Source organism: Copadichromis virginalis, linkage group LG20, assembly GCF_057382275.1.
Source record: "Copadichromis virginalis isolate Kocher_CV1m ecotype Utaka linkage group LG20, C_Virginalis_male_GT1.1, whole genome shotgun sequence".
NCBI classification, from domain to species: Eukaryota; Metazoa; Chordata; class Actinopteri; order Cichliformes; family Cichlidae; genus Copadichromis; species Copadichromis virginalis.
The window spans coordinates 21,166,454-21,193,743 of record NC_140637.1 but is presented as its reverse complement, the minus strand read 5'-3'; the positions used below and the strand labels follow the sequence as shown (position 1 = coordinate 21,193,743).

At 40.9% G+C, this 27,290-nt stretch overlaps 2 protein-coding genes across 8 annotated transcripts in view; both read left to right on the top strand.

Moving 5' to 3' along the window:
* nup210 (nucleoporin 210) overlaps positions 1–19,073 on the top strand; it is a 30,997-nt gene extending 11,924 nt beyond the window's left edge. Inside the window, exons 19-40 of one of the 6 annotated variants that reach the window (XM_085443256.1) lie at positions 164–268; positions 792–893; positions 1,011–1,139; positions 1,389–1,516; positions 1,602–1,737; positions 1,839–1,901; positions 2,580–2,759; positions 2,844–2,924; positions 3,081–3,212; positions 3,463–3,621; positions 4,004–4,095; positions 4,248–4,422; positions 6,415–6,590; positions 10,306–10,526; positions 11,927–12,063; positions 12,762–12,876; positions 13,199–13,345; positions 13,918–14,168; positions 14,279–14,483; positions 15,075–15,194; positions 16,724–16,804; positions 17,813–19,073. In XM_085443256.1, the coding sequence (XP_085299382.1) occupies positions 164–268; positions 792–893; positions 1,011–1,139; positions 1,389–1,516; positions 1,602–1,737; positions 1,839–1,901; positions 2,580–2,759; positions 2,844–2,924; positions 3,081–3,212; positions 3,463–3,621; positions 4,004–4,095; positions 4,248–4,422; positions 6,415–6,590; positions 10,306–10,526; positions 11,927–12,063; positions 12,762–12,876; positions 13,199–13,345; positions 13,918–14,168; positions 14,279–14,483; positions 15,075–15,194; positions 16,724–16,804; positions 17,813–17,916 (3,039 nt within the window). In that variant the 3' untranslated portion in view covers positions 17,917–19,073. Of the gene's footprint in view, positions 1–163; positions 269–791; positions 894–1,010; positions 1,140–1,388; positions 1,517–1,601; positions 1,738–1,838; positions 1,902–2,579; positions 2,760–2,843; positions 2,925–3,080; positions 3,213–3,462; positions 3,622–4,003; positions 4,096–4,247; positions 4,423–6,414; positions 6,591–10,305; positions 10,527–11,926; positions 12,064–12,761; positions 12,877–13,198; positions 13,346–13,917; positions 14,169–14,278; positions 14,484–14,767; positions 14,935–15,071; positions 15,195–16,723; positions 16,805–17,812 lie in introns of those variants that run through there. The other 5 variants (XM_085443255.1, XM_085443258.1, XM_085443259.1 and 2 more) reach the window with 5 other exon arrangements.
* Positions 19,074–23,695: 4,622 nt separating this feature from the next.
* The window catches only part of iqsec1a (IQ motif and Sec7 domain ArfGEF 1a), a 100,475-nt gene continuing 96,880 nt past the window's right edge, over positions 23,696–27,290 (top strand). For both annotated transcript variants that reach the window (XM_085444400.1, XM_085444407.1), the window contains exon 1: positions 23,696–24,367. In XM_085444400.1, the coding sequence (XP_085300526.1) occupies positions 24,108–24,367 (260 nt within the window). In that variant the 5' untranslated portion in view covers positions 23,696–24,107. The remainder of the gene's footprint in view (positions 24,368–27,290) is intronic.

The window sequence follows — 27,290 nt, the reverse complement described above, 5'->3', positions numbered from 1 at the left end:
CTGTAACTCAGTTTCTGTACAGGAGAGGAAAAATCTATTTTTGCATATAATGAATGTGTGGAAAGCTTTAATTTTGTTGTTGTATATTTACATCATACATTTAATAGCCTCAGTCATCATACTTGAACTTGTCTTCCCCTTCTTCTGCCTCTGTCCTCCTAAGTATGACCCCATGACTCCTGTCTCAGCCACACTGGAGCTTCTGCTGGTTGAAGATGTGAAGATTTCTCCTGACATAGTGACCATATACAACCACCCGGATGTGCGAGTAAGTTATGGGATTACTGTTCCAGTGGACAGACACATCAGTACATTTACTTTTTACCCCCCTAAGTCTGGACATCAACACTCTCACTGACTTCTCATGGCTTGTTTTACCAAAATGTATATTTAATGTTTATTATGAGGGATGTGATTTGATCTTTTCACCATTTCACCTCAGCAGGGCAGAAATGTGATTTACTCCCTCAGGTAACTGCTGAATTATTCAGATGGTGCTTATCACCACACGTAGTTGTAATGTGTACCCTTTGCCCCGTTTACTCAGTAAGCATTCCCCTCTTAATCATGTGTGACATGGGAGCAGGGTTAAGTAGGTGTAGGGGGTTAAATAACTGTTGGTGACCTGTGTTAGAGGATTTTAAAGAGGTGGTTATCTGTCCCCTTTTATGTAACATGCAAGGCCAGTTGCCTGTCAGAAAAACAACTGTGAACACAGATGGTCTTCTGAATCATTTTTGTGATTCATTTTCACTGCAGACTGCTCACTCCAGTTTTGTTTTGTTTTGTAGGTGAATCTGGCTCTGCGAGAGGGTTCAGGGCACTTCTTTGTCAATACCAGCATTAAAGGGATGGTGAATGTGGTATTCCAGGAGGCTCAGGGCACCGCTCAGGTAAGAAGGAACATCTTAACTGTGTCTATCTATAGTAGACTGCACACGTTACGAAATGTAGAATTTCAAAAAAGTGTATTGAAATAATTGTAATTGTTTCATTTGCTGTTTGCCCAGGTCTCTCCCATCCTTCCAGGCATGGTTAAGGTGATGGTTCATGACCTTTGCCTGGCTTTTCCCGCACCCGCCAAAGCAACTGTACATGTTTCTGACATCTTGGAGGTTTATGTAAGAGTGGTTGACAAGGTCAGTGTCCTGCCTCAGCCCTTCATCCTGGAGGGGTCTAAGCACTACTTGACTATAAAAATCTCTCAGTATCACACATCCCTGCAATGCTTCAGTGACTTATAAGCACTAAATATGGTTATTGTCTTTGAGCACTTCCCTTTCAAATTCCACTGAAAGTCAGCTTGTCTTTAACACTCATCATTAGGTTTACCCTTCCTGTGAACCAGAATTATTTTGCTGCTAATGGATGCTTTTCATCTCTTACAGGTGGAGATTGGCAAATCTGTGAGAGCTTATGTCAGAGTCTTGGATGATAATAGGAAGCCATTCCCTGCCAGCTATTTCCAATTCATGAATCTTAAACTCAAGACAGCTTCTGCAATAGTCTCTCTGAAGTAAGTAGTAGAAAATGTGTTTTACCTTTAGAGTGAAAGGGGATCTAAGGCTTTATTTTTTTGTTTCTGAATGTCTCCTCTGCAGACCATTAGTGGAGTCCACAGAAAGCGATACTGCTGTTTTCTTGGTGAAAGGTGTTGCCATCGGTCAGACCACTGTATCAGCTGTTGTTGTGGATAAAAATGGGAGAAAAATTGCTTCAGCACCCCAGCAAATAGAGGTATAATTTTGTGGAGTTTTTTTGTAGTCTATTTTGGGTCTTCTATTAGCGGCACATTTTATACAGGGGGAAAAAACATTTTTTTCTTCTTATTATTGTAGGTGTTTCCACCTTTCAAGCTAATCCCAAGGAAGATGACCCTGTTAGTTGGAGCAATGATGCAGGTACGTCTAATACGTCATTTGCTTCATTTCACACTCTAATTAGAAAATATTTAATGTGTACTGTTACAGTAGAAGATGGTGGTCAACTGTGTGTGCAATAACTGAGCCAAACACTCAGTTGAGAGAGAATGAAAGGAAAAGGAAAAAAAACTGTCAGAGCAGGTATCCCTGATGTGCTCATCTGTGGCACATAGCTTTGACTGTGAGTGTACCCCCCCTCTCATGCAGTAGACAGGACAATCAGTCAGAAGAAAGTTGGGTTAAAAGAAGAGGGAACAGAACTACAATGACTTTTTTCATGTGGATGGGCTGTGGGGGTTACACAAAGTCCCAGTGTATCAAAATTAGGATTATTTCAAACCATGAATCAAGACGATCGTCTTCAGTAGATTAGTAAGAAGAAATTAAAAAAATAGACTTGGATATGAGCACAATAGGTCTACGTTACACTGGCAGCACACATGAGTTAATTCAGTTTAGTTAAGAGCCCTAGAAAAAATCAACTTTTAGCTATTCCCTGATTCACAATGGGTACCTCCATGTTTTTTGTGTTTCTTCCCAGGACCAGGTTTTTTGCTTGCTGGGAAATGTGTAAACCACTACACTGTGGAGAAATTAGTCAAGATTACTCTTTAAATTTAAATTACTCCTTCTTTTTTCAATCCTGCTTGTTTACAGATCACATCTGAAGGTGGTCCTCAGCCTCAGTCCAATATCCTGTTCTCCATTTCTAATGAGGAAGTAGCTTCTGTTAATCCCATGGGCCATGTCAGAGGTATTGCTGTTGGAAATGTTTCTGTTACTGGACTGGTCCAAGCTGTTGACGCAGAAACCGGGAAGCTAGTTGTTGTGTCACAGGTAAATGTATATCTGTGGTTTTAAAAGTGTAATGCTTGGGTGGGTTTTGCACATAAGACAGACGAAACTATTTTGTTTCCTCAGGATCAAGTAGAAGTCGAAGTTGTGGTTTTGACTGCCATTCGAATCAGAGCACCTATTACAAGAATGGAGACGGGAGCACAGGTGTGAACGTTTTATACTTGAATCAGTACAACGGACTCAAAATCGATTCTTTGCTGTTTAGAGTCCAAATAGCAATTTTAGACTCAAAATTGAAACCAATAACTGAACAGCGCAATTTTATTTTTTTGTATTTCTAAATCTTCTTTCCTTTTCTAGATGCCTGTATATGTGATGGGTTTGACCAACAGTCAAACACCCTTCTCATTTGGCAGTGTGCTACCTGGTTTTACCTTCCACTGGTCCACTACTAAGAGAGACATCCTGGATGTCCAGCCAAGACACATTGAGGTACCCAGCATTGAGGATTTTCATTCTTGTATTTGATATCATAAGCAGCTTCTATTTTTGTCTCTCATTTCCCATTGATCGTTTTTATTAGATTTACTTCAGACCTGGTGTCCATCCATTTCACTATGGTTTTTAAAACTAGCGTCTGCTTTGTCTCTGCTTTTCCCCTGCTTCCTCATCACTGTTGCCTTTTTATTTGATTTGCTGCTTCTATTTTTGCCATGCTCATAATGGTCCTTGTCTTATCTAGGCTAATGTGGAGCTTCAGTCAGAGCACAACTTTGGCATGAGGGTGACTGGAAGAACGAGAGGGCGGACAGGGCTGAAGGTGGTACTCAGAGTTTCTGACCACACGGCTCAGCAGCTTGTGAACAACCTGCAGGAGCTCAGTGACGAGATCCAGATTCAGGTACAGCACCATGGCTATAGCTCACTTTTTATAGACATCTGTAAACAATGGGAAGGGAAACACAAAGTACCATAAATACATCCTATTCAGATATTTTATAAATACCCCTTTTATGGAGTGCTTTGCATATCTTGACTGTGTCCCCTGCTGCTTCTCCATAATGGGGAAAGCTGGCATTTAAGGCAGCAGAGCATTGAAATTGCTGAGTTTTAATAAAAATCTGAAGCTGTTAACTTTGAAGTGATAACACTGCAGATTATTGGGAGCGCAGTGCATCCAACTTCAAATTGTATTAAACTATGACATGTCACTAGTGCAGAAACATCAAAGAATGATTAAGGCTCTCGCATAATTGGAGTTTCAACATTTTGCTTTGATCAAGGTCTATGACAAGCTGCACATGCTTAATCCCAAAGTAGAGGCTGGGGAGTTACTGATGGCTCCGAACTCGGCTCTGAAACTCCAGACTAACAGGTGAGTAGGAATCACCTGCACAGTGGGGTGTTTTTTTTTCTTTCTGTTCCATATACAGGTGAAAAACAGCTCTTCAGTATTTTATAGCATGTAATAAAAATATGTATACTGTTTGAATGAATGATGTGATTTTGTTTTTTCTTGTCCAATAGGGATGGTTTGGGTGCTCTCTCCTATCGAATGTTAGATGGTCCCGACCAGGTTGTTATTGCTCAAGTAGACGATAAGGGCTTCCTCTTCTCTGGCTCTCTCACTGGTATCTCTTCTTTGCTGGTTACCTCACAAGAGACCTTTGGTGTCAATCAAACTCTCATCCTTGCTGTGAAGGTCAGTTTAAGAGCTACAATGTGAAAATTGTTTGAGATTCATGGTTTAAACATGATATCATGTGGATATTGACTATAAAACACATCTTCTGACCTCCTGCCAAAAACTATGCGCGGTCTGACTGCTGAAACCTTGATTAAACAAATTAAGCAGCTTAAAAAGCACAACAATATAAAGATCTAATGCTTTTGGCTCAAACATAACACAAGTAAACACAGTTTCTAAATGACAGTGTTATTTGTAAGGGTAAAAAACAAATTCCATACCTATATGGCCCAGTGTGAAAGTGATTGCCCCTAAACCTAATAACTGATCAGGCCAGCAACAACTGCAATCAAGCATTTGCAATATCTGGCAAATCTCGCCCCAAGACAGCTGGGATAGGCTCCAGCCCCACCACACCCTGAAAAGGATAAGCAGCACAGGATGGGATTTTGGCAGAATTGCTGTAATTCAGCTGCATTGGTGGGTTTTCGTACATGAACTGCCCTTTTAAGGTAATGCTACAGCATCTCAATCAGATTCCGGTCAAAACTTTGACTAGGCCACTCCAAAGTCTTCATTTAGTTTTTCTTAAGTGATTCAGAACCCAAGAGCCCTTCAGCTTGACGTCACTGACACATGGTTGGACATTATCCTTCAGGATGTTTTGGTAGACAGCAGAATTCATGGTTCCATTTACCACAGCAAGTCTTGCAGGGCGTGAAGCAGCACTAAACCCCCAGACCGTCACAGTACCACCACCATATTTTACTGTTTGTATGATATTCCTTTTCTAAAACGCTGTTACTTTTACGCCAGATGTAATGGGACGCAGACTTTCCAAAAAGTTTAGTCATCAGTCCACAAAATATTCTCCCAAAAGTCTTGGGGATCATCAAGATGTTTTTTGGTAAATGTAAGGCGAACCTTCATGTTCTTTGGTCAGCAGTGGTTTTCTCATTGAACTCTTCCATGGATGCCATTTTTGCCCAGTCTCTTTCTTCTTGTTATAACATGAACTCATGAACCTTAAATGAGACATGTGAAGCCTGCAGTTCTTTAATACTGTTCTGGCGTCTTTTATGACCTCCTGGATGAGTCGTTCCTGCACTCTTGGAGTAATTTTGGTTGCTCGGCCACACCTGGGAAGCTTCATCGCTGTTCAAAGTTTTCTCCATTTGTGTGTAATGACTCTCACTGTGTTTTACTGGAGTCCCAAAGCCATAGAAATGGCTTTGTAACACTTTCCAGACAGAGATGACAGTGACTTTTAATTCTCAGGTGTTTTGTTAGGTCGTCGCACGATGTGTTGCTTTTTGAGGTCTTTTAACCTGCTTCACTTTATCAGACAGATTCTATTTAAGTGATCTCTCTTGTTCTGTCAGTAATCAGGCCTGAGTGTGTTTGGTGAAACTGAAGCTTTCCAAAAAATCTGTTTAATCACACTTGATTCATGATTTAACAAGAGGGGCAATTACTGTTTCACACAGGATGCGGTAGGTTTGGATAACCTTTCTCTCGTAATCAGAGAAATCATCATTTAAAAACTGAATATTGTGTTTACTTTTGTTATGTTTGTGTAATAATAAAATTTAAAACATAAGTGACAAAATGCATAGCACTAGGAGTGATAGACATTTAATAATCTGGTATTTTTGTGTGGTATGGCTTGTATTTAAAAAAAACAAAAAGACAACTTTCTTTTCGCCTTTTATTTTTCTTATTTAAAATCCTAGCTTTTTGTTTTCATTAGAACTCAGTAAGAATACAGGAGAGGGTTTCTATTGCCAGTTTTCTTTATTGAATCTTTCTAAAAATATATTATCAGTAGTAACTGCCTGTCGTATGTCGGACTGAGCCTTTCTCCTTTTTCTTCTCTGCCCACTGAGAATTGGCCCGTACTGGAATCGTTATAGCCACTCTGTAACTATTAGCAACAGCACAGGCCTTTGAAGTGACAGCTGACATCTCGCTGCAGTTACTGATTGCGACACTAATGTTATTCTTCAGGTGGTGCCTGTGTCCTATTTGCGCTTCAGTACCAGTCCGGTGCTCCACACAAACACCAAAGAGAACCTGAAGGCTTTCCCCCTGGGAACTGTACTCACCTTTACTGTCCACTTTCATGCCAGCACTGGAGAAGCACTACACAGCTCCAACTCCCACCTTACATTTACCACAAACAGGTGAGAGACTAAGCAACCTATAGGTTCATTAGCAATTCTCATTAAGCTTCAGGCTGTATGATTCTCAGATCGAAGCATGACAAAGAAAAAGAGGAAGATTTATTTTTCTGTTAGTGTAATACCCCAAGCTTGAAAAGCTATTATCCTTCTGTTCTGGGCCCTATTTATAGAGGGGAAAAAAGCAAGGCCTCACTTTGAGTACTCCTTTTGTGCATCTTCGCCCAGCCTCACATGAGCTAATGTCTACAATTGTTTCAAATACAGCAAACCAAGTCATGTCAACCCACAGCCTTCCTAGCCATTATCAACTGTATTTCAGGTAGCAGGTTATCCATCAGTGTTCTCTATTTAGATTCTTAAGTGTAGCTGGGTAATTATGTCATTGGCATCGGTGAGCCACTGTCAATATGTGACAAAACACCAGCTACTGGTAGACAGAACAGTCAGCCGAGACTGCAAGACCAGACTGACCAACCTGTGCACTGCCTGGATTGATTACAAGAAGGCCTATGACTCAATGCCCCACAGCTGGATACTGGAATGCCTAGAATTGTACAAGATCAATGGGACCCTAAGAGCCTTCATCAGGAACTCAATGGGGATGTGGCGTACAACACTAGAGGCCAACTCCAAGCCCATAGCACAAGTCACCATCAAGTGCGGGATCTACCAAGGAGATGCTCTGTCCCCACTGCTGTTCTGCATAGGCCTGAACCCCCTCAGTGAGATCATTAACAAGGCTGGCTACGGATACCGACTACGGAACGGAGCAGTTGTCAGCCACCTCCTGTACATGGATGACATCAAGCTGTATGCCAAGAGTGAACGAGACATCGATTCACTGATCCACACTACCAGGTTATACAGCAATGACATTGGAATGTCGTTCGGACTGGAGAAGTGTAGTCGGATGGTAACAAAGAGAGGGAAGGTAGTCAGAACTGAGGGGATTGAACTACCAGAAGGCAACATTGCAGACATAGAGGACAGTTACAAGTACCTGGGGATCCCGCAGGCGAATGGGAACCATGAAGAGGCCGCTAGAAAAGCTGCAACCACCAAGTACCTGCAGAGGGTCAGGCAAGTCCTGAGGAGTCAGCTGAATGGTAAGAACAAGATCCGCGCCATCAACACGTACGCCCTGCCCGTGATCAGGTACCCTGCTGGGGTAATAGGCTGGCCAAAGGAGGAGATAGAAGCTACTGACATAAAGACAAGAAAGCTCCTTACCATGCATGGAGGGTTTCACCCCAAGTCCAGCACCCTGAGGCTGTACGCTAAGCGGAAGGAAGGGGGCCGGGGACTGGTGAGTGTCAGCACCACAGTCCAGGATGAGACAACGAACATCCAAGAATACATTGGGAAGATGGCCCCAACTGACCGAGTGCTCAGTGAATACCTCAGGCAGCAGAAACCCAAGAAAGAGGAGGGAGACGAGGAACCATCATGGAAGGACAGGCCCCTGCACGGTATGTACCACCGGCAGATAGAGGAGGTGGCTGATATCCAGAAATCCTACCAGTGGCTGGACAAAGCTAGACTGAAAGACAGCACAGAGGCACTAATCATGGCAGCACAAGAACAAGCTCTGAGCACAAGATCCATAGAGGCTGGGGTCTATCACACCAGGCAAGACCCCAGGTGCAGGCTGTGTAAAGATGCCCCAGAGACAATCCAGCACATAACAGCAGGGTGCAAGATGCTAGCAGGCAAGGCATACATGGAACGCCATAACCAAGTGGCCGGCATAGTGTACAGGAACATCTGTGCCGAGTATAACCTGGAAGTCCCGAGGTCAAAATGGGAGATGCCCCCAAGGGTGGTGGAGAATGACCGAGCTAAGATCCTGTGGGACTTCCAGATACAGACGGACAAAATGGTGGTGGCTAAAAAACCGGACATAGTGGTGGTAGACAAACAGAAGAAGACGGCCGTAGTGATCGATGTAGCGGTTCCGAATGACAGCAATATCAGGAAGAAGGAACACGAGAAGCTGGAGAAATACCAAGGGCTCAGAGAAGAGCTCGAGAGGATGTGGAGGGTGAAGGTAACGGTGGTCCCCGTGGTAATCGGAGCACTAGGTGCGGTGACTCCCAAGCTAGGCGAGTGGCTCCAGCAGATCCCGGGAACAACATCGGAGATCTCTGTCCAGAAGAGCGCAGTCCTGGGAACAGCTAAGATACTGCGCAGGACCCTCAAGCTCCCAGGCCTCTGGTACAGGACTATATATATATATATATATATATATATATATATATATATATATATATATATATATATATATATATATATATATATATATATATATATATATATATATATATATATATATATATATATATATATATATATAATTAGTATAATTTATGTCTATGTATTTACTAGTACATATGGTATCATTTGGCCTGTTCATGCTGTCGGCCATGAAATGAAAATGTGATGCTTTTATAAGGTGTTGTAGGTGCATAAATGCAATAAATGGGCCATTGCATCCCGTTGCTAGGTGGTAGGAACATGATGGTTTAATATATCCTATATAATTCAGCTTTTGTGTATATAAATGAGATGTTACTGCTGTGAAAACAACAGGATGCTTTCATAAGGTTTTGTAGGCGCATAAAGGAAGAAAAAGAGGTCATTGTAGCTCGTTGCTAAATGGTTGCCAGGCAACCTGATGGCGTCACATATCATGCATAACTGAAGTTTTGTGGAAATGAGATGTTGTTGTGATGAAATTAAAAAAAAATATATATTATACAACTCCTGATTGTGTAGTAGGAATTGAAAAAGAGGCAAACACATGAACAGAGAATTTGTGTATTATAATAAGATATAATATTTGACCTGGAGTTTTTTGTCTTTCATTTCACACATGACTCATCTGTGTGACCAAAAAATATTGGCCACTCAGGTGATTTGAGGCAAGACTTGCATAGTGCTCTGGGTCAGCACTGTCTGCTGGTCTAAGATTGGACAAACCATGAACAGTGTGCTGGAGATGTGGTCCGCTCACAACTTGGAAAACTATGGTCTTATTGTGAAAGGACACTTTTAAAGGTCACTTAGAGTCCACGCCTCAGCAGCATAGAGTTACTTTGACTGCAGGTGAAGGAACAACAGCTTATTAGCCAATGTTGGTCATAATGTTTGGCTCATCGCCGTATATCTTTAATACTAACATTATTTTTGTTTTATTCTTCTGCACGATACTACTCTACTACTCCTCTTGACTCATACTGTTGTACATTCATTTTCTGTACAATCCAACCAGAGCAGTTGAGGTCACAACATCATCTAGTGATAGCCTGTATGAGGAGTAATTTGATTAATTTAGAGAGGTATTCCTTTAACCCCAGTTTCAGAACGACTTGTTTCCACCTGACTGAGCGAGGTAAATGTGTGTGTTGAACAGAGCAGTGTTGCACTTTTTCCAATGAGGGACTCCCACGCCTGGCAATACAATAAATTGATTCTATTATGGTTTTCTCCAGGTGCTGACAGATGATTTTAGTGGGAAAGTATCACATTTTTGATTGTTGGCCTGTGATAAAATTCCCCTAAGAGCTTCTTTTACTGATGTCTAAGGCTGGAGCTGTTTTGGCCAACCTTTTTTCTAACTCGCTTGATTTGAAACACCCTGAAAAATTAGGACTTTCACAGAAACGTGTACAAATGATAATCATAATTAAATCTGTTCCTATGTTCTTTTCTTTAGAGATGATCTTGTGCAGGTTGGGGTTGGGCCTGGTAATCACACCCTCACAGTGAGAACAGTTAATGTAGGACTCACACTCCTTGCAGTTTGGGACAGCGAAAACATGGGTGTGGCAGACTATGTTCCAATTCCAGTGGGACATGCTATTCATATGGATGATGCCAAAAAACTGATGGTGGGAGATGTGGTCTGCTTCCACATCCAGTTAACCAATCCCAGTGGTAAGAGATTTACACGTTAAAATGTCACAAATGCTGTCGTAAAATAATAAAAAGCACAACAAAACATTGTGAAAGTTAATAAAATGTCTGTTAAATTTGGCACAATTTTACAGTCTAGATAAGTATTTCTTATGTTTTCTGATTGCTTTTCATTGACTTTCCATAAGGACAAAGTACTTTTTATTAGGGGTGGGTTTTTATAATCGATTTATCGATTAAAATCGATTCTGACTTGGATAACGTGAAATCGATTCATTAAAATCCTGAATCGATTTTTTTAATATAAATTTATTTTGCCCGAAATGACAGAATCTCAGGTGAAATCTCACAAAATTTCAACAACCACCAAACATCTAAGACAGTAAATGCGAGCAGGAACACGGATTCTGCACAAAGACTTAAACACACAGCGCGACCCGCAGATCAGAATCAGTGAGATGTGACTTTCTCACCCGACGGCACGGACACGGTCGGGGCTGAAAGCCGACAGCTCGCTGACTCTGATGTGTCGGCGGATCCGCGCTTTGTGTTTACGCCCTTTTTGCGCCGATTCTAAAGCTGTTAGTTTTATCTCTCTCCAAACAATAAAAATAAAACTGACTGAACCAGCAGCAAAAGAAGATCCAAACTACGCTTCACATAAACATCGTCATGAATTCCCTCTGACTTTTACTGTTTTGCTTCCACCACGATAAAATCACACTTCATGCACAGCTCTCTCTCTCTCTCTTTCTCTCTGTACTGTTTTCTTCGTTATTCGCTTGTTTGTTACGCACAAGTCTACCGTTGTTTACAGCGCTGTCGGCCGCTGTTTTTTTTATTTCGTTTACATACTTCTGAAAATCAAACCTAATTTCTGCCGTTCAATACTGAACAAATTTAAACTTTTTAAAATTATACAAAATGCCAAACGCTCAGCCGTGTCTCTAATAAAACCGCTGTAACGTCAGAGGTAACGTTCATATGTTCATTAATGGTTTTCTTTCGTTTTTGATGTACTGCAGAGTATTTTTATAAAATCCCAGGCCAGGAAAATCTTCATGTTTTTCTGTGTTTTATCCTCAGCTACTTTGACACGAAGGCATCTGTGTGATGATTTGATAAAATCTTGCGTGTGTCAACTTCCTTTTTATAGATACAAAAATATGTCAATTTACTGATCTGAATTATAATATTTCTGACTGTCAAAATTTCCCATATTCAAATCGAATTGAATCGAATTGTGGATCGAATCGATTTGGGACCTTGTGAATCAGAATCGAATCGATTCTAGAAATCAGTGACGATACCCAGCCCTACTTTTTATGTCACAAAAATAACTAAAGGAGTACCAATTTACGTGAATTTAAGTGTACTGTACATATTTTAAAAGCACAATATTATCTTTGCCTTCTCTGTAGGTGCTCATGGCACTTGGAGCTCCACTGCAGATGGTGTTCTTCAGGTGGACCCTAAAACTGGAGCTGCTGTAGCTAGAGACTCTGGGACAGCTACTGTGTACTATGAGATACCTGGTATTTTGAAAACATACAGAGAGGTATGTTACTTATAGTGCAGCTTGGTATGTGGTTTAGCCATGGCTTTAATGAATGTGCACTAATAAACAGAATTCTAATTATGCATGCAGTACCATTTTGATCTTTCTCTGCTCTTTATACATTTGTTCCTCTACTAGTGCAGAATATTGCAGGAATCCTCTAGACATGTATCATAACAAAAATTAAAAACAAGTGGATTGCATATCCATCATCACTTCCACAACACTTAATTTATGCATAATGTGTGCGCATGAAATGCTGTTGTTAGGATTCTTGTACACGGTGCGTGGAAAGGATTAATTGGCTCTCTGGATGTTGCTGTTCTTTAAATCATGCTCCTTCCCCCTGAATGTGACCACAATTTTTAATGAATATTTGCTTTTAGAGCAGTTAAAATGTTTTTATGCTGGCTATCTATCTTAAACAGAAAAGAGCTCACATGCATTTTAAAAGGAACTGAATTAAGATGTTGTTGTTTTTTTTTTTATCAGTGTGAGAAAGTCTTTGAAACAAGTGGGTGGAATGTTATATTCAGCACTCAGCTGTGTTTTAATTAGTTTGCTTCCCCGACGGTTTGATTTGATTGATGTAAACTGTTACTAGTGAATGCAAATTTCAGTGTGATTATTCCATGTACACACTTATATCTTCCTTGGATTTTCCTTTAGCTGTTGTGTCTTTCTCTATGCCTCTGTAGGTAGTAGTGGAAACTCCTACACGGACAGCAGCTATGGCACAGGCTACACCAGTCAGGAATGGCAAGGAGACAAAGGTTCTCCTGACAACCAAAGAAAGAGGAACCAACCTCATTGGTATTGAACTCATATTTAGTTTTTTGTTTTTGTTTAAATGTTTATTTGTGTGTTTTAGAAGAAATGTTATAGGAATTTATTACTTTCACACAGCCATGCTAGCTCTTTCACCCAATAATCACGTTATAGTGCAGATATGGAAGCTGTGTAAATCATCTCTATATGAGAAACCATTTTAGCAGACATCCCAAATATCAAAACTTTCTGTTATTGTTGTTTTTGGATTTTTTTTCCCCCCTTATATAAATGTAAAGATTCATGAAGTCTTATTTTTATTTTTTTTAATAACAAATTTCTTGTTCTATTGTGTCCTAAACTACAGGAACCTGTTCCTCTAACCAGATTGAAGCTATTTCACAGCTGCAGCCAGAAACATCTGTAAACTGCCATCTCAGCTTTACCAGCGACATTGTCGATTTCTCTGCTAATGACGTCTTTAAAACGCACGTCACCTTTGACCCCAGCATTGGTAAGAGAGCCCCCCCCCCCCTTAAATTAAAAGATACTTTTAAAACATAACCTCCCTCCCCACTACATAGGTTATTATTTTTTATTTTTTATGTGTATGGTGTGCAAAGGGGGTAGGAAAGTACTGTTTACAAGGGCATAATCAATACCTGCATTGCCCATACAACGAATTTAGCAGGGGCTATAAAAGTTGTCCGGGTGATGTATTGAACCGAGCAGACGCCCTGTTGCCTGAAATCACTGGTCTAATTGTGTTTGGGATTTTGGGACTTCTCCCTAGTTGCTGGCTTATGTACAATGGGATCCACAGTGTGTTCATGAGGTTGTAACCATTCAGCTGAATTTTAAAGGGTTTCTAATAGAACTATGTGATTGTGAAGTGATACTTTCTCAGATATTCAGAGTTTAAAGGGGAAAAATACATATTTCTTGTATGTACCTGGCATCTTTTTTGTAACCAAAGTTATATCAGGGCTCACATGCATGGTGGTATTCATGATCAGGTCTTGTACCAAATGTACACATTAGTAATTTATCTCTAACCATCACCTTTACTTGTGTCCAATGCCTCAGGCTTCTACACATGCTCCATGACCTTGCAGCCCATCACTGACCAGCAGACCCGCGTGCTCAGCGTATCCATGACCAACCTGCTGGTGAAGGCAGGCCTGGAGGGCAGTACTTTCTCTGGGGTACAAGTCAGTGCCAGACTGCCAATTGAGCCAGGCCTGTACTCAGACCAGACTGAGCTGCTGCTCTCAAACTTACACCCATCAGCTGAACTCACAGTCTATGGCCCTACTGCAGCCCTGTCCAATGTGGAGGTACAATATGTTTTTAAAGCTAAATAATGCTATTCTAATTTAATTCTCCGTGTTTTAGTGAACTTAAGATATGATGTTTAGAAGCATGCATCACTTTGTGGTATCTTTAGGTGGCGTCTACTTCTCCCAACATTGTTGTCCAAGAGAAGGAGGTACACCATAACTTCCCCAGTTTCTCAAAGTACACCGTCAGTGCTGTGGACCCCCATTTAGCAGTTTCTGCTTCCATTTCTATAAGCAGCACTTCCTCCGACCAGAATCTCGTCATCCCAGTCACTTTGATTCACGTAGCTGATCCCAATGCTGCAATTCAAGGTCAGATATTAACAGTGCAAATGAGAATCCACAGAACCTAAAGCCAAACTTGTCGTTTTACTTTAAGTGTATTTTATGTGTAATGTTGCAGGAAATGTAGCTGGGTTGTTTCACAATGTATTATTATAAATGTGAAGCTACTCATAGTTCATCGTAAATGATTCACATTGTTTAATCTTATATTTTCAATACATATCATCATTTTGTTCAATGACAGAAAATGCACATCTCAATGTACAGTGCTTAACAGTTTGTTGTTGTTTTTTTACCCTTCAATTGAACAGAAAATAGAAATGTGGCCATAATGTAAAAAAAACCTTCTGTATTGAGGTAATTAGCTGTTTAAATGGGTTACTGCTAAGTAATCAATGCCAGCCACGTAACCAGCCCTGCCATCTGTGGGAAATGAGGACACTGACATGGCATATTTTTAGTAACCATCTTTCCATTCAGGTATCAGACATAACCAGTGTTGTAACAACATCATTATCCTTTCTGCCGTAGCTAATATGTTGAGTGTGTTGTGTGATTTCAGCATTTCAAATGGGCTTGTTATCTCAAACGCCTCTCTCTCTCTCTCTCTCTCAGCAGCTGCTTCTCCAGTTGGTTATATGGAGGGGGGCCACTCCTTCCACAGCTTCATAAACTCCTACCAGATGATGTTCTGCACCCTGTTCGCTCTGCTGGCTGGTACAGCTATCCTCATAATCGGTGGGTTGCCTTATTCTTGTTGGAATTACTAAGCCTTACATAATTGGAGGACCTGTTAGATCACATTTTAAAGAACTGCACTCTAGTTTGTTTTCTGTCATCAAAGTAATATTTTTATGTACCTGGAGTGTACCAAAATCGTACTTTTCGACAGCTGTTCACAGACCAAACCATAAGTATTTGGACAGTTACTTTTTTAGGGAGTGGGAATCGATTTCTGTGCACATTCTCATGCACAAAAATACTACAAAATATGCATTTTAGTAGGTTTAAAAATTGCTGTTTGAATTGTAACCCATGTAAAAGACATCACAGGTACAAGTGCCAATTAAAATGTCATTGAGTATTTTGTGGAAAACTTTTGCACTCCTCGACTGTCTCAACTTACACTTTAATGCGTTTCTTTAGATCCACCCTCAGCTCCAGCTTGTTGTGGGGGTAACCCTGCTTGGAGTCAGCTCTTCATTTAGGTTGAGGCACATTGGAATGTTTTAATATTTACTGATGAATCAAAGCTATTCCAAGTGCTCAGCCTAGAAAGCTCTTAGGATGTTTCATCATTCAGCGATCCCAAAAGTACAGCCGAAGCAACCAATTAGTTTTGATTTGACTCAATCACTGCACACAGAATGCTCCTGTGCACCTCTACAGTCCTGTTGCCTCTGTCAGCCTTGAAATCAATAAGGCAACCATAACGGATGCACCACCTTCTCTGACAGATGAGGTGTCATGCTTTGAGTTTATCCCCCTTTTTTTTCTTTTCCCCTTTTCTTCTACACTACAGTCTATCATTTTGAGGCAGGATCATTTTACCAACTAGGCTTTTCTATTTGTGAAGCTCGCCATCAGTTTGAGGGTATGGTCATGAATTTGTACTATGACCACTGACAGGGAAACGGGTCATGATTACGTAGGTGTAGTCCAGTCTCTAAAATGATATGTCCTTCCTGTGGAAGTCGCATCAATTCTCAAATATCAATCAACTTCGAGCCACAAGGGAGTCTTCTGTGAATGAGACAGAACCACAGCCCAAAGAACATTAACTAGGAAAATGTCCAAATACTTTTGAATAACCGTTTGTGCCCTGAGGGGTGCATCTCACATGAAACCCTTTCAATACTGACGTCTTAAACAAAATTAAAGTTGAGACTTTGCATCTTTTTAATGCGGTACTTCTTTGTCAAAATTAATTATGCTAAAAGCACAGAGCCTGAAGGAAAGTTACAGTACTCATTATCCAGACTGTGTACAAGCAAGGTTTTTCCACTGTTACTGGAACATCCATTAAAGCTATTAACATGTTTTGTATTTTAAAATTTTAACTCCTTCAAACACAAGCTGATGCATCAGTGTATTGCAGTGGTACAAGTTCTTTCACAGTGAAGTACTTCTTTAACTTGACAGTCAGTTATCAGTGGTGGTCATAATTTAAAGCACCTAAAGTTGTAATACTATGTTTTGTGGCTAAGAGTTTTTATATAGGAAGGTCAACAAACACTCATGTTTTTAAATGTATCCCCCCCGGGCAGTCCTCCACTCGGTGTTCACGCCAAGGGAACGAACTTATCATCCTGCTTTCATCCAGAGGACACCGTCGTCACCAGTCTCAGGTAGGGCAATGTCACTGTGACTTTACCCAAACAGCGATTTGTAAATAGATGAGAACATACATTCATGAGAATATACAGCTTGATCAAAAAGCTGACTGTGCCTAAAAAGCAGAAAGATATCGGATTTTAATTTGGCTACTGTCCCCTTCAAAGTAGCCCCCTTATGCAGCTTTACACAGCTCCCCACATTATCTGAAGTTGGCATCTTAGTGTGGACTATTGTTTGGGCTCTGGGTGATAGCTCTCTCTCTCTCTCTCTCTCTCTCCCCCCCCCCAAAAACATGGACACCGGAGGTCCATTTAAAATTGGCAATGATGGTATTTCTAACAATATATGAGGAAAAAATAATTTTCCAATGAACTGCTGTCACTGATGAGATGCGTCTTAATTTGTACTGTGAAATTATTGAAATGAGGTGCCATTGGCAGCAGCAGTGCTATAGTGCAATAGTAGTAACTCAGAATAAGTGAAATATAAGCATAAAAGTAGCCTAGGTAGTGTTTTCCCTGGAAATTTGTTAGTATAAGACAACTAAACATGTTAGATTAACAACAGCTAAAGTGATTTTACAGTGTAACTCTTCCAGAAGTGCACAATATGTTCCAACTTGAGTCAAAGCTTTTTAACCAGTTGAGTAATTGATTACTTTTCAGTTGGACATGATCAGCTGTTAGTATTTCCCTCCCCCTTAGCCTGGTTGTACTGATGTCACCTCAACATGTTATAAAGATCATTTGGATGTGAACCTAAAGCATAAATTATTTATCATTCTACAGACTCATTTGTCTTGAAGGAAGCTGGAGTGTTGATATAAGATGTATGTGTTAGCGTGTCAAATTATGCTGGTTAAATGACATTTAAACTATGTAGTGTTTTCTAGATTGCTTTTATTTACTAATAACTTCTAACAGACTTCTTCCACTTGTGGTTTGTGTCACACAGAGTGGTTGTGCCATTTGGCTCTTGATGCCTTGTTTACACTCTTTATTTAACATTTCTCTCTTCAGGTTTAGACTCACCATTATCAAATTCTTTCAACCGCACGTTACCCGGAACCAGCCTGAACAGCAGCCCCAGGTACCGGCTCTATTCCCCAGACTACAAGTCCTGATGAAGCCGGCTGCTTAGTCTCTCCTCCTTAAAATGAAAACACCCCAGGCCATTAAAGTGTAGAGAATGTGCCTCTGTCCCTCAGGATGAATGCTGTGGGGAGGTGACAGCAAAATCTCAGTATCTTTGTTTTGAAATGTTGGTACAGATGCATAAATGAAACAATTTCTACCGTGGAAGATCAGTTAAAAGGCGATGCAAGATTATTATAGGGCTGTTTTCCAGTTTTCTTGTGTGTTTGCTTATGTGTGTGGAAGTAAATATAAATTATATGTGTGTGCACAATTCTACATATCCTGTATGTATTTTTGTGGTTTGCCATGAAAATAGCTTTTTATACAAAACCACTTCATTGACTGACACCCAGTGAGGAGCGCACTTAAAAACTTTTAGTTTATGCTCATAATTCTTTTTCTTTTTGTTTGCTTGGCTACTAAATTGAAGTGTAAAATGCAGTAACTCAGGATAAACCACATTCTCTTATAAGACAGAAATCAACTGTTAGTTTGAAAATATTTATTTTTTACGAGCAGATGTTGTTCTCTGTAATGTTGTAGTGTATACATTTTGAGGAAAAGTGCCGTCCACTGAATCCATCCACAAAGATAATGAACCCTTTAAATGTGCATATTACTGACCGTGAAAAGGTTGGACTACTTCTGTTTTAGGGCATTTTGGGGGGAGTTTGATTTTTCCCATTTTTCAGTATTACTGATTTTCGAGCCACAATGCATCCAGCTTCTGTCTGAGTCATTAATGTGAAACGGCAACGAAATGTGAACTGTCATTTAGTTTTTATCCCAGTGTTGCTTGATTGCAAAAAGCACTCAAATGTGACCAGGTCTCATTTCTGAAAATGTAATGCTTCTGTTTATTCCTACAGCCCATTTATCCTGAACAAGATTACTGTAGCATTGTTGAATTGCTTGAACATTTGATGTGTGATTTTTGTTTTAAATGCCATATTTTTGTATGTGAAGAAAAAAAAAATTAACGACCAGGAATTGTATTTATGCTAGCCATCTGGGTTTGTTTTTTTTTTTTTTCCAGATCCATGCCTTACTGTCACATCTGACCTGCATTTAGCACATGATGCAGTTATGAATTTGTGTGAATATACTCTCCTCTTTGCTGATTAAAGTTTTTACTTTTTCTGTTCACTGTTGTCAGAATTATTCATTAAAAACCTTTTGTGAATTTCTCTTCTTTCCACATGCTGTCAGTTTAGTATAATTGTGGCAGATGCAAAGACTTACAGAAAGCATTGTCTTCTTTGAATAATTCAAAATGCAGAAAACTAGAAACATCGATTCTGTCACTCACATTTGGCAATTTTGCAACTCGCTGTGGATTTCTGCATCGGTGTTTCATTAATGTGCTCATTAATACATTTTGTTTTCCTCTTTGTTGCTTTTTGATGACATGACGTTCTTATCCTTTTCAGTGTTGTTGAAGTTGCATATTTTTAACTTCTCAGTAAATTGTAAACTACTTGAACACGATTAGTTTTGCAAAACATCAATAGCAGTAGAAGGAAAGAAAGGAGGACGATTTTTGCATTAGCAACGGTTGACTTCCCACGTATCCAAAGGCCAGCACGCTCTATACACGCATTCGCCTTATTTCACACAAACAGACGGGGGGGTGAGGTGGGGCGTCTTTCTCCTGGGCTCCCTCAGGACATGTAAAGGTCTGTGGCCACTGATCAAATATCTCCCATCTGTCTGTAACACTGCTCTGGGCTGCCGTGGTGGGACTCGGTCACCTGGCTTATTTGTATGCCCTCAGCAGCCGCCTGCATGTCAGCAAATGCAAACCCAAATAGGTGAGCAGAGCAGACCGTGCACCACAGGATCGTTTGTAAAGCAGCAGAACATCAGTCGTGGCACACATGCACTACAATCCAAAAAGTAGCTCTTAGGGGTTTTCACTTTGTCGACATGTGCACTTTTTAGTAATTTACGACTTCATCTTATTTAGGACTGCAGCTAACGAGCCTGACAGCAGTTTTGATTAAATGCCTTGTGTAAGTAAATGCCTTGTAAATAAAAAAATGGTAAAATCATGATGATGTATAATAAGGAAAGGCACACAATTCTTACATTTAAGAACTGAAGGCACATTTCTGACATTGTGGATTATTGGACAGGGGGCTGAAGGATGACATGCAAAGGGATGGAGAGACAGAGGAGGATGCTAGGGATAGGGTGAGATGGAAGCAGATGATCTTCTGTGGTGACCCCTAAAGGAAGCAACAGAAAGAAGAAGAAAAGATTATTTTTCTGATGCTCTGTTAATTAAATCATTTCAGCTCCAGTGTTGTTGTTAGGCTAGTCCCAGGGCTCAGTGGAAACCATATTGTGAGACATAAACCCTCACCAATGTAAACTGCTGCACAAGAAGAAGAATCCTGAGTGGGACTTATTCAGCTCCAGCTATAGTCTTTGCATTATTTCCCCCACGCTCCTTATTTCTCAAAGGGGGTGTTAGACAGACAAAGCCTCAACTCATGCCTGAGAGCTGTTTATGAGAAAGCTCAGGAACACCAGCTGCTGTGGCCACAACGGGGGCTCGTGGGTATGCTTAAGATGTTGGCTGCCTTAGAAAAAGGAAACATTTAACCGGTGTGTTGTGTAAGCAAACCCACCAACCTTTGACTGCCTTGCCACTTCAATAACTGCTTTCAGGAGGCACTGGTAGCAGTTGTTATTTTGCTGTCTGCTTCAGTTAAAATTCATTGAGATTCAAAAGCGGCAGTGAACGTCTCTTAAATTACTCCCATCAACAGGTAGTTGCATGTGGCTGTACAGTATATTTATGGCTTATTAAGGCAGTCTTCCGTGGATAAATGACACTCAATTTATTTTCGCCATTAAGGGACACAGGTTGTGGAAAAACTGCCTATCAGGCTGTTGTGTCTCGGGTGAAGCAAAACCGCCACTGTTCCAGATGTGTCACTGTGCTGGAGGTGGAGAGGATCAATGATGTGGTACTGAATGAGAACTGACAAGAATGATAAGGCAGCTCCCACATGTTTTCAAGACTGTGTGTGAAGATCTCTTTTAAAAGGGACGTCAGAGGCTGATGGACCTCATGACAGTATTGGTAGTTAATAGTCTTTTTTTTTTTCCATATCTGTATAATGGATGTAAATACATTGCCGATGCATTTCCTAAGCAACACTGCGGCAGTATGACGAGAGAAGTGCTGAAGTTCAATTTTCAGGATTCATATAAAATCACTCAGGCTAATCAACTCGCTCTGTATTATTACTGTTTTGAACTATTGCAGAAGCACCATTCAGAAAACTCCCCATTTGGTTCATGCATTTATGATTTTAATTATATATTTCGTGCAATATGAGATCAGTGAGTAAATCGCTCTAACACCTACTACGCTTCCTCTCGTGTGCCATTTCAGATCCATCACACAAATGCACATCTATATGAGGTGGTTGTCGGCTCAGTAGAGACTATTTTGTATTCTCTTGGAGGGAAAAAGGAAATGTTTTCCACTCTGCTGGTGAGATTATTGGGGTCTTTCTTTCATCGCAGCTGGTAAATGTTTTGTAGGGCTGAACCTAGAGGCTTCGGGTTGGGTTTGTTTAGGGGCAAATATACTGTATGAGCGATTTCAGAAAATAAATCTCACTGGCTGCCACCCACATTGGCAACGCCGTATAACTGGTCAGCCAGAGGAAGAAAGGAGCCAGCCCAAGAGCATAATACTGACAGACAGTGCGTATGTGGTTGCTGGCATTTGCTTATCCACAAAACAGGAGTTCCAGTACACTCAACTTGGAGTTGAAGGTATGGCTAATTGAGCTGTGTGGTTTGATAGTGTAATTGTGGACAAAGTTTAAAGGAATCAAATTTTTATGTTTGGGATTTTTGTGGGATTCTTTTTATCCCCACTTTCTGCCTTTAAAACACAGGGTCACTTGAAGAGCAGCTTCATCATTGCTGGATGGGCTTCAGTGACTTGCTAAAAGGCAATTTAATTTGTCTAAAAGACACTGGCTTGAGGGGACCTGTAAATGGATAGTAAAATGGCAGTTTTGGTGAGATACATTTTTACCTGAAGGCATTATGTGCCATCACAGAGAAATGCTTCAGAAGTAAGAAATAAAGCAAGGCATTGCGCAGCGCTGACATGTGACATTAGCCTGCGACATTCAGCTGTTAATAGCTGTATACGGTATATCCTTCTGGGTGGCATTTCAAGGCTCGTGCTGCTCTCCTTGGCCTCCTGCCATGTGGATAAGGAAGCCACAGGGAAAAACCTAATGTACTCCATCTGTACTGCATGTCCTTAAACTGCTTCCCACTGCTCCTGGTTTGAATGAATTTGCTGATGCTCTGTCTCCACATTAAAACAAGTTATCTCAGATGATCCAAGTGCAGCCGTCAGGTGGTGCAGCATAAAGGTAAAGCCCTCAGTTTCTTGGATGACGCACTCTCCATTTGCACTGTAACTGTATCCACGAACGCAGCATCTCAACTGGAGCTTTGAAAAATTGATCAAAAGAAAATGAGAGAAGGGAGTTATGAGAGAGTTGGAGCAGCAGAGTTTCTGACAACTAAAGTGTGAGTGTGCATGTTGCTTTGATTCTTTTTCTCTTAAAAAAAAAAATCCAGCAATGGGGGAATGGTTACAAGAGCAAACTGCCATCTTCCTCTCAGTTCCTATACACACGTGTTTGTAAAACCACATCCTGCAGAGTACCCATTGTGCTCAATTCCAACTCCCATTTTATTCTTGGACTCTTCTACAGTAGCTTTGCATACTGTTGATTTGCAGTTGAAAGTCATTTTTATTCATCTTCTTGCAGGGCATCAGTTTATTATCTGTGTGCATCAAGTTGATCTACCCTTTCCTCGTGCCTTAACCCAACTTTCTTCTGAGCCCTGAGACACCATATTAACAATATCCACATGTACTAACACCACAAGGAGCCAACAGTAGGAAAAAAACACTCCGAGGTAGGCTAGAGCCCAAGCTTTTGGTTCCTGGGGATAGCTTCCAGATATCTGCCCTCATTATTTGAAACTTTGATCATGCTTAATATGAGCATCTGCCATTAGAGCAGTATATATAGGACAGGAATCAGTTCTTAGACATCGACATCTAAAAGTCTGTGCTTTAAAAGCAGGATGTGACGAACAAATGAGGTGAAACTTAAGCATCGACCTCTGTCATCAGAGTCGGGTGCTGCAGTTTGCTCTTGGCCTTCTCTGGGACACCTCGTGTTTAATATACAGCCCCCTGTCCCAAATGCACAGAACACATCAGTCATTTCTGTTTCAAAAACTAATGTATGCTGCTGCTAACGCGATCATTTCATTAGAGGGGAATATAGCCTGCTGGAGAAAATGGCAATACACAAACAGCATAGTAAACAACTCTGCAGGGAAGACGCAGCAGCACTCTGTGTCTACCAGACTGTGTTACAGCGCAAAACACAGTCGCAACAAAGTTCTGCCTAATCAAAAATTGATCAAAATGCGTGCGGCTCTTTGCAATATGAATCCTTGTCGGAGAGAACAGACGATGCGTGTGTTGTCTGCCTGCCTGGAGAAGAGAAGAGGACGTGCACAGGAAATAGATCCGCTGAAATGGAAAAGGGTGGGAAAAATTAAGCTCCTGACAAACTCAACAGTCATTTACCCCCCTGCATTAGGCCAAAAGTAATTACAGCTGCCTGCGAGCGGTAGATTCATAAAACTTGAAAACCCCGCCCACTCCGTCAGCCAAGCGTCTGTTTACGAAAAGTCACGGGAACGGCATGGAGCGAGAGGGACCTAATAGAAAATGTCATACCGCGTTGCCAACAGGGGAATGAGCACACTTTAGAGAGCCAGCCGGGATCCTCACGGTGAAGTCTGTCACATGCGGGTGAATGATATGTTGAAGCCTGCTTGACATTCCCAGCCTTGATATGTGAGTAGTTTCTAGTTTCGTGGCAGTGGGACTTGGAAACGCGTGTAGCCGGGAGTATTTCTGATTCGGATTATTATCACCCTCATCGTTTTTTTGTTTGTTAAAAAAAACAAAACAAAACAATGACAAGGCGTAAAAGGCGCAACGCACTGAATTGTTGCGCCTAAACCCGAGCCTGGACTATAGAGGACCATCTCCCCGGCTTCTGCGCTACGACAGGGAACGCAGGAGAAAAACGGCAGTTGGAGCGACATGGAAAGCCCAACGGAGAACCCTACTAGGGCTGCGGAATATTTGAAGGAGCTTAATAAAATAATCGAGACGCAGCAGGAGTTGCTGGAGAGGCAGAGGGGGAGGATAGAGGAACTGGAGCAGCAAGTGTCCGACTTATGCTCGGAGAACGCCTGTCTGAAGGAGCAGTACCAGCGGCACCTGGCAACCTGCAGGCTGCTGCAGGGCAGCAACAGCCTCTCCACGCTGGGAGCCATAAAGGAGCACGCCACGCAGGAAAAGTAAGTCACAACGGCATCTTATGTTGTTTCTGTCAAAGTTAAATTAATGCCGTAGAGCTGCGTTTGCTCATTTAGTCTTTAAAAAAGTTCTAAATGTGAGTGAAGTAATTAATGCTAAACGAGAGCCAAAGTGCGCGGAGCCACATTCATGGCACACAGTTACACGGAGCTGCTGCTTTGGGAATCAACGGTCTCCTTTTATTAACGTTGCTGATGGGTTGGTGACCATACTAGCCATCATCGTTATGTGTCTGTTGGTCAAATAAACAGCAGATAAATCTTAAAAATTGCACAGCAATTGTCAGTTACACACTCAGAGGTCTGCAGATCTAGTGCAGATAACATGCTGTACACAAACATGATCATGGTTCTGTGCACTTGAGAAAACCCCCTTTTCTGGTTCTTTTGGATTAAAAATTAGAGTTTTAAACTTGCAGAATATCGTTTGAACTCATTTAAAAGATCACTTGAAGGAGGGTTTCATGTGCGTAGACAAACACGTATCCTCCAAATATCCTTGATATGAGAAACCAGTAGTTGCAGTCTTTGGGAAACATCACACATATGCTACTTTGGATGAATCTGTTATGCAATAATAGTTTAGGACAGACCCAAAGGGTTAAGCCCCAGGCAGAGCAGAGGAGGTAGGATAGTTGTGGGGCATTTGTATTAGCAGTCTGTCTTACCCTCCCTGTACCATTTCTGTGTTGAATTTCACTCCCTGTTGGCTGTATCTCCAAAATGCTTGCAGACGTTTAACTCAGTTTTGACGCTCTGCAGGATCATGTGATTGTGCTTGACCTTCATCTCCAGGGGCATGTTAGTGTCATGAAGATCACTGGCAGCAAATCAATACTGATGACTCATGGACTGTATGTCTTTGCCAGCTGATAAAGCCAGACTCATGAGATTGGGACATTGTAACACTGACCTTTAGTGAGCCCCATCTATAAATCTCACGTGGGTATTCTAGCTGATTTCGCTGGGGAAAAGCCTGTCACCATCTCATTCTGTACTGTCAGTGTCTGAACACTATTTGAGTCCAGTTGTGGTAGACTGGCACAAAGGTTACAGAGGAGCCCCTGATTAACCCAGTGAACTTGATAAAATATGGCAGCTGTTAATAATGTAAAGTGGGGTTTATGGAGGATGCAGGATTAAAAATGCCACTTAAGTGCAGTGAGTAATTTAAGGAATGCAGATGCCTTAAGCAAGACTAATTCTAAGATCTGCAAAGGTCATTTTAGCAAAGAGAAGATGGGATTTAAATAGCATATGCTTGGAAATTAAACTGTCTAGTCATGCTTCCCCCCGTGTTACAAGGTCAGGGACAGTGGTAACAGTCGGCAAGAAAAATAGGCCCATATATTTCTACTGAGTAACTTGTTTCTCTGAGGAATTCCCACTTTGGGAGTGTTCTCCTGTTTCGCCATATCTGTGCATAAGGAGTGAGCAGCTTTCGTAAGGCTAGGAGATGTGCTGATACCACTTGGTGCTTTGGTATTACCCATGCCAAGAGACAGCAGTCCTTGTCTGTAGGTTAGATGAGCCACAGTTATGGTATGTATACACGCATATTGTTTTTGTTTTTTTTGTTTTTAAATTGATCAAAGATCTACCAAAAGGTATCTACTTTTTCAAAAATTTACCTGCAAAATATTAAGATTGCGGTCAGCCTTACCTGTACTTTGTTTATAGAAAATTAGGATGTTGACATGCTTGTTAACACAAAGTATTTAGATGGCTTTTAGTTTAGCACATTAATCCTAGCCATGCAAAACTAACATCTAATTTGTAATGGGTTGGTTTTTTGTTTTTTTTGTTTTTTTTTGTATATGTCACCAATTATTGTACTAATATTCCCATCTTTTGACACATCTAAGAAGCTCATTTTCCATCAAAAATCCTTCTGGGCTGCTCAGCAGAGAGCTCTCATTTTGCTACTTGTATCTGCAGTTTCCTTTTCTATTTTTACCACCCAGCGCTTGTCATTGAGTCACAACAAATACTGGCCGATGAAAGGCAGCTGTAAGACTTGTATGATTACCCCCATTCTAGGCACACAACATTTCCACTCGTTTCTTTCTTCAGGAGGAGCTACCTCCTATCTCAGAAACATGCATGCTGATGCCCCCTGTGATCACAATGAGCTTTTAAAACACTTCAGTGCAAATCAAACATCACATGCCCGAATATCAAAATTATCTGCAAACAGCAGATGATAATGTTGTTTAAACACACGCACGTCAGACCTTTTGGCTCTTTGTCCTGAAAATCATCCTTCGGATGAGGCAAAGCATGCCCCCGCCCCACCCCCATGTCAACGCAGTCTTTTGTCCTTTTTTTTCTTTTTTACATTATGCCGGGAATGTAGACAAAGCTTTCTTTGCTGTGTCAGGCATGTCCTCTTTCCTCTTACTGTGGTAGTTGTCATTCCGGTTACGTAATGAGGAAGTGACTAGCATTAAAAGTACAGTAAAAAGGAAAGCGAATACCTTACCAGAAAAACAAGTAATTCCCAAAACTAGGCCAGTTGTCTGTGTGAAAAGTCTCCTCTTGAGGAATAGATTGACCCTCTGATATTCTCCTTTATTTCTTGGAAATAAAGGAGAATATTAAGCATGAACTAACTAGAGCACCAACTCATGACTATATACTGGATATAAACTCCAAGAGATGCTTATTTTAACTTAGAATAACAGTCTGCCTGGTTTTTGTTTGAAGATGTCAAAAATCTGACTACATCTAAGTCTCACTAATTAATACCTTTTTTAAAAAATTGCTTTTATTTAACCAAAAGCAACGTTTTTAAACATTTCTCTATAGTAATTTAATATGACTGTCTGATCACCTTTTTTTTTTGTCACGAAGACAACGAGTGGTTTCGTTGAGTTTTGTCTTTCTCAGGAAGGCAAAGCCTGAA